This window comes from Fistularia commersonii, chromosome 34 (assembly GCF_037954325.1).
Source record: "Fistularia commersonii isolate RoL2024-O1a breed Wild chromosome 34, RoL_Fcom_v1.0, whole genome shotgun sequence".
Taxonomy (NCBI): domain Eukaryota; kingdom Metazoa; phylum Chordata; class Actinopteri; order Syngnathiformes; family Fistulariidae; genus Fistularia; species Fistularia commersonii.
In genome coordinates this window covers 3,668,686-3,674,686 of record NC_141317.1, presented here as the reverse complement: position 1 = coordinate 3,674,686, position 6,001 = coordinate 3,668,686, and the positions used below count along the sequence as shown (strand labels likewise).

The 6,001-nt window shown below is 46.9% G+C and overlaps 1 protein-coding gene across 1 annotated transcript; it reads right to left on the bottom strand.

Annotated features, from left to right (window-relative positions):
• Positions 1-3,130: 3,130 nt before the first annotated feature.
• On the bottom strand, positions 3,131-5,688 carry hspa1b (heat shock protein family A (Hsp70) member 1B). The gene is made up of 2 exons (XM_086141923.1): positions 5,572-5,688; positions 3,131-5,193 (listed from the first exon to the last, which is right to left on the bottom strand). The coding sequence occupies exon 2, from the start codon at positions 5,180-5,182 to the stop codon at positions 3,266-3,268; it is 1,917 nt and encodes a 638-aa protein (XP_085998049.1). The 5' UTR covers positions 5,183-5,193; positions 5,572-5,688; the 3' UTR covers positions 3,131-3,265.
• Positions 5,689-6,001: the final 313 nt, after the last annotated feature.

The following is a 6,001-nucleotide window of genomic DNA, read 5'->3' as shown; positions in this document are numbered from 1 at the left end:
CACCTGTTGCGAAACTCTTGCAGGCAGCTGGTGTTTATATATATATATATAAACACACACACATCTATATGTATATATATATATTTAAAAAAATGTTCGCAAAACGCGTTATTTCCAAGACCCTCCTTCCTTCCCGCCGGTGACAAAAACAAATTACGCACGGCGGTTCCGCCCTGCAGGATCTTCTCCCCTTCAAGAATATCGCTCCCCCAAAAAGTCCTCACTTTGAATATCCAGGAATAACTTTCCAACGCACACGCACAAAAGCTGAGTTGCGCCAAGTCTCGGAGCGGACGGTTCCACCGGCGGCTCCAGCCGAGGACGCGCCAGATGTGATGGGCGTGTTTGCTTTTTTGTCCTCCAGATGTGGCTTCGCTTTTTCCAGCTGTGGACGCGCTTCTGGTGTTGCTGCCGCTTCCGCCGCCGCTCCACAAGTAGTCCGCCTTCCCCCTCGGCGACACAGCCCGGTTGGACGGCGGGTTTAACCGTTAACTCTTCGGTTGCCGGCGGAGGCTGGTCGCTCAACCAACCGCTCCCCTCTAATTGGACCGGGAGGATGGGGTGGTTCGTGGACGCGCGGCGCGTTCGTGTGTCCCCGACGGAGTCTTGTGCTTTGCGTTATGCGCGCTCCTTTTTTTTTGTGACTGTGCGGCGTGCGCGTTTTAGGCTGCGCCACAGACGCGAGAAGAGGGGGTAAAGGTAGTGGGGGGAAAAAATGCACGGGAAAAAAAAATACCGTCATAAAAATGCAGTGCCACAGGCTGTGACTCCCACGCGTGGACAGGGACACGAATGCACCTGGCGTGTCCTTATTGGAATTGTTGCTGTTGGTGTGATCCAACAGGTAGTCCAGAGGCAGGGGGAGGAGGGACATCGGGACAATACCGCCATCTAGTGGAGTTTCTCCGAAATAACAGCTCACCAACATGCTAATAAACAGAGTGATGGATGGGAGGAGGTGCCACCAGATGCAGAGGTCTGGTGATACCCGGGGCATGATGCCTAACATACTAAGATATAGATTTATTTCAAGAATAAGGATAAGAATGGACTTAATTGATCCCACAACTGGGAAATTCAATTGTCATAGCAGCACGGAAGAATGTGTAGGAAATGGGTACAAAAACAGAACTGACTATGGACAATATGCACTGCTCAAAAAAAATAAAGGGAACACTTAAAAAACACATCCTAGATCTAAATGAATGAAATATTCTTATGAAATACTTTGCTCTTTACACAGTTGAATGTGCTGACAACAAAATCACACAAAAATTATCAATGGAAATCAATTGTATCAACCCATGGAGGTCTGGATTAGGAATCACACTCAAAATTAAAGTGTAAAAACAAACTCCAGGCTGATCCAACTTTGATGTAATGTCCTTAAAACAAGTCAAAATGAATCTGTGTTGCTTCCTGAGTGGACACTATGATTTCACAGAAGTGTGATTGACTTGGAGTTACATTGTGCTGTTCAAGTGTTCCCTTTATTTTTTTGAGCAGTATATATACAGTCTAGTGGGCGATTTTGAAAACAGGCGCCTTATATTAGGAAATGATTGTACAAGTGACAAATGGGTGACGGGTCCCAGAGAAAATCTACAGTAATATAAGTATAAATATTGCATGGACGGGGGTGGTGAAAGATTGCGATAGGAGGTAGAAAGGTATTGCCAAAAGTGCAAAAAATGGGTATTTTGGTGACGCCTCAGAGCCGCATCTACACTGTGCAATAATTCAAGCAAACGCTCTTGAGTTTGCGGAATTAAAGTCTGATAGCAGATGGGATGAAGGACCTGCAGCACTGCTCCTTCTTGCGGTGTTGATACGGCAGTCTGGAGCTGAAGGAGCGGCTTAAAGTGTCACGCAAAGGGTGAGAGGGATTGTCCATGATGGATGTAAGCTTGATTATATATTCAGATATATTTTTAATATATAAACAAATGGAATAAACACTTATTCCGGTTTTAATATCCATCCTTTCTTTATCTACCGCTTATCCTGCACTCACGCGCACAGGGCCACATATAGACAAACAGTTGCCCACTTTTTCATTCACACACCAATTTTTTTCAATTTACTCCAAGTCATCTTCTGCATGTTTTTGGGACTGTGGGAGGAAACCGCAGAACTCGGAGGAAACCCGTGCAGATATAGAGAGAGCATGCAAACTCTACAAATAAAGGCCCTTCGCGTTGTGAAGACGGCTGCGCTAACCACTGCACCACCAAGCCGCCTATCGATTTTGATATAAATCAGTCAAGTTTATTAAGTTCTATCCCCAAAATAATACATCACTTTTTACATCAACTGTGAGAAATTATTTTCCAATGCTTATTGAAGCCAGGCCGGTCTGCTGCTTCTGTTGCATGGAGGGCCTCAGATATGTTTTAATCATTTTAAGTTTTGGAGATGACTTTTCACAGAGCGCGACTGCAAATGTAATTGTAAGCAGCAATCGGTTTGAAACACATTGTGTCGGAAACATCCCCGGTAAATATTTTCAGAATCGGGTCATTTAATTTGTACCCATGGAGAAATTAGAGGGCACAAGGGGGAGCATAACAACCTAAAAAAAATAGACAACCAACATCTATGAATATATGAAATAAAAATATAGAATAAAGATGAAACAACAAAATGAAAATAAAGTGAAAAATAAATGAAGTGACTAATAAACTGTACACCTGTGTAAAATTGAAATAATAATGTACGATCGATATTTATACATAGCTATATATGTAGTCATATATGATTAAATGTCACCAAAAAAAAAGAAAAACATAGTTGTACCCATTCTAGAGCTATTCTAGCTATCTAGAGGTGATTATCTGAGTGGGTTTATTGGTTCAAATGATGTCATGGGGGATGACACATTTTCACTAAAAATCAATCCTCTGCGAGCATAAAATGATCCTAAAGTGCTTTCTTTTTTTTATGTAATCGTCTGTGAGTCTTGGGACACATGAGCGCGTTTTAAATTTAAATTAAAGTGCCTTGCGTCACCCTGCGGGAGGAGCAACCTGCTCAAGTTCGGTTTTGAAAATACAGATAAAGAATGACATATCAAATACGGTGATGGGGATGTTTTTAATATCTTGGAAAAAAAAAAAAAAAAAAAAGACAGTTATATTTAAAAGTGTTTTATTAATATTATCAGCAAGGACAAATCGATAAACAATTGTGATTCGTGATATCAAGCGATGGTGATGTAGTCCGAATAAAAAAATCTCGTAAAAGGGACTCGGTGGCCGTTACTTGTTTAGTCCACCTCCTCGATGGTGGGGCCCTTCGCGCTTCCCCCCGTCTGGGAGCCACAGCCCCCGGACGGCGCGGCTCCCTGGTACAGTTTGGTGATGACGGGCTTGCAAACTTTCTCCAGTTCTTTCTGCTGGTGCTCGTACTCGTCTTTCTCGGCCAGCTGGTTGCTCTCGAGCCAGGAGATGGTCTGGTTGCACTTGTCAACGACCGTCTTTTTATCCTCCTCGCTGATCTTTCCCTTCACGTTCGCGTCGTCGACGCTGCTCTTCATGTGGTAGGCGTACGACTCCAGGGAATTCTTCGCCGCGACCTTGTCCCTCTGCGCCTCGTCGTCGGCCTTGTAGTTCTCGGCCTCCTGCACCATTCGCTCGATATCCTCCTTGCTGAGACGGCCCTTGTCGTTGGTGATGGTGATTTTGTTTTCTTTGCCGGTGCTTTTATCCACAGCGGACACGTTCAGGATGCCGTTGGCGTCGATGTCGAACGTTACCTCCACCTGCGGGACCCCTCTGGGAGCCGGCGGGATGCCGGCGAGCTCAAACTTCCCCAGGAGATTGTTGTCTTTGGTCATGGCTCTCTCCCCTTCGTACACCTGGATCAGGACGCCCGGCTGATTGTCCGAGTACGTGGAGAAGATCTGAGTCTGCTTGGTAGGAATGGTGGTGTTGCGTTTGATTAGAGGGGTCATGACTCCTCCAGCGGTTTCAATTCCCAGCGACAGCGGGGCCACGTCCAGCAGCAGCAGATCTTGGACGTTCTCCGAAGTGTCGCCCATGAGGATGGCCGCCTGGACCGCGGCGCCGTAGGCCACCGCCTCGTCCGGGTTGATGCTCTTGTTCAGCTCTCTGCCGTTGAAAAAGTCCTGCAAGAGTTTTTGGATTTTGGGGATTCTCGTGGAGCCGCCGACCAGGACGATATCGTTGATCTTGGATTTGTCGAGTTTGGCGTCTTGCAGCGCCTTCTCCACGGGCTCCAGCGTTCCCCTGAAGAGCTCGGAGTTGAGCTCCTCAAAGCGAGCCCTCGTGATGGAGGTGTAGAAGTCGATGCCCTCGTAGAGAGAGTCGATCTCAATACTGGCCTGGGTGCTGGACGACAGCGTTCTCTTTGCCCTCTCGCACGCCGTCCTCAGTCTCCTCACCGCTCTCTTGTTCTGGCTGATGTCCTTCTTGTGTTTTCTTTTAAATTCCTCCACAAAGTGGTTCACCATCCGGTTGTCGAAGTCTTCCCCGCCGAGGTGAGTGTCCCCCGCGGTGGATTTCACTTCGAAGATGCCGTCCTCGATGGTCAGGATGGACACGTCGAAGGTGCCCCCGCCCAGGTCAAAGATGAGAACGTTGCGTTCTCCTCTTTTGCCTTTATCCAGTCCGTAGGCGATGGCCGCCGCCGTGGGCTCGTTGATGATCCTCAGAACGTTCAAGCCTGAGATCACGCCGGCATCTTTGGTGGCCTGCCTCTGTGAATCATTGAAATAAGCCGGAACGGTGATGACGGCGTTGGAGACCCTCTGTCCCAGGTATGCCTCGGCTATTTCCTTCATCTTGACCAGGACCATGGAGGAGATCTCCTCCGGATAGAAGGACTTGATCTCCCCTTTGTACTCTACCTGGACTTTAGGCTTCCCGTTATCGGAAATCACTTTGAAAGGCCAGAGTTTCATATCGGACTGGACGACGGTTTCATTGTATTTTCGTCCGATCAGCCGCTTGGCGTCAAAGATTGTGTTCGTCGGGTTCATGGCGACCTGATTCTTGGCGGCGTCCCCAATGAGCCTCTCCGTGTCGGTGAAGGCCACATAGCTGGGAGTCGTCCTGTTGCCCTGATCGTTGGCAATAATCTCCACTTTGCCATGCTGGAAAACCCCAACACACGAATAGGTGGTGCCCAGGTCGATGCCGATAGAGATTCCTTTTGCCGACATCTCGTCGATAACTTTAGAGCGCAAACAGAAAGTGAAAAAAAAGGGGGAAACATCATTGCTCCTGAAATAGTTCAGACAACCGGCCCCCCCGTCTAATTTCAAGTTGCATTTATTGCTAGAACGAATGAATACATACGTGAGGTGAAAATGTCACAACATTTGGTCATTATAATATATCGTATGCTGTTTATCATGGCTCATTCCTATTTTATAAAAAATCAACAGATTTAATGTGTCTTTTATATCATTTTTTATTCTCAGTGTCGTAATATCGCATTAGAAAAGTTACAATCTAGAGCTTCCTTTTATGCATTTAACACCGCTCCACGTACACCGTCGCATAAACTCTCTACTCTCCATTTTAAAAGCTCATCAGTCGCAGCACTTACGTTCAGTCACGAGTTCTGTCGTCCAAAGAGGATGAGGGCTCTCGCTCGTGTCCTCGATAAGCTTTGCCTTCTAGTTCTTCCGACGACTCAGGCCGCTTGCTTTTATAGTATCTAAACAGGCTTCCAGAAAAATCCCGTCCGGCCCCCTCCCCACCCCTATCGTCTCCAAGCTGAGTGACTCAACTGTTAATATTAGCAACTAATGCTGCTGGCCTTAGAGCGCTGGGAATATTCCAGAGAGGGGCAGCAGTTTGACAGTCAGTGAGGGTGACTGCCAGGGAATACAATGTAGCAGTGACTCACATTCATGGGAGGTGTGTGGAAGCGCGAGCACTCGCGATTTCTGATCCTCAGCTCCCCAAATGACTGAAAACGTTCAAATATCCCGAGCCCATGTTACTCATTTTTCACGGGATAAACACACTCTGAC

Excerpts from the sequence above, each read along its gene's own strand:
- hspa1b (XM_086141923.1), bottom strand. The coding sequence starts at position 5,182 with ATGTCGGCAAAAGGAATCTCTATCGGCATCGACCTGGGCACCACCTAT.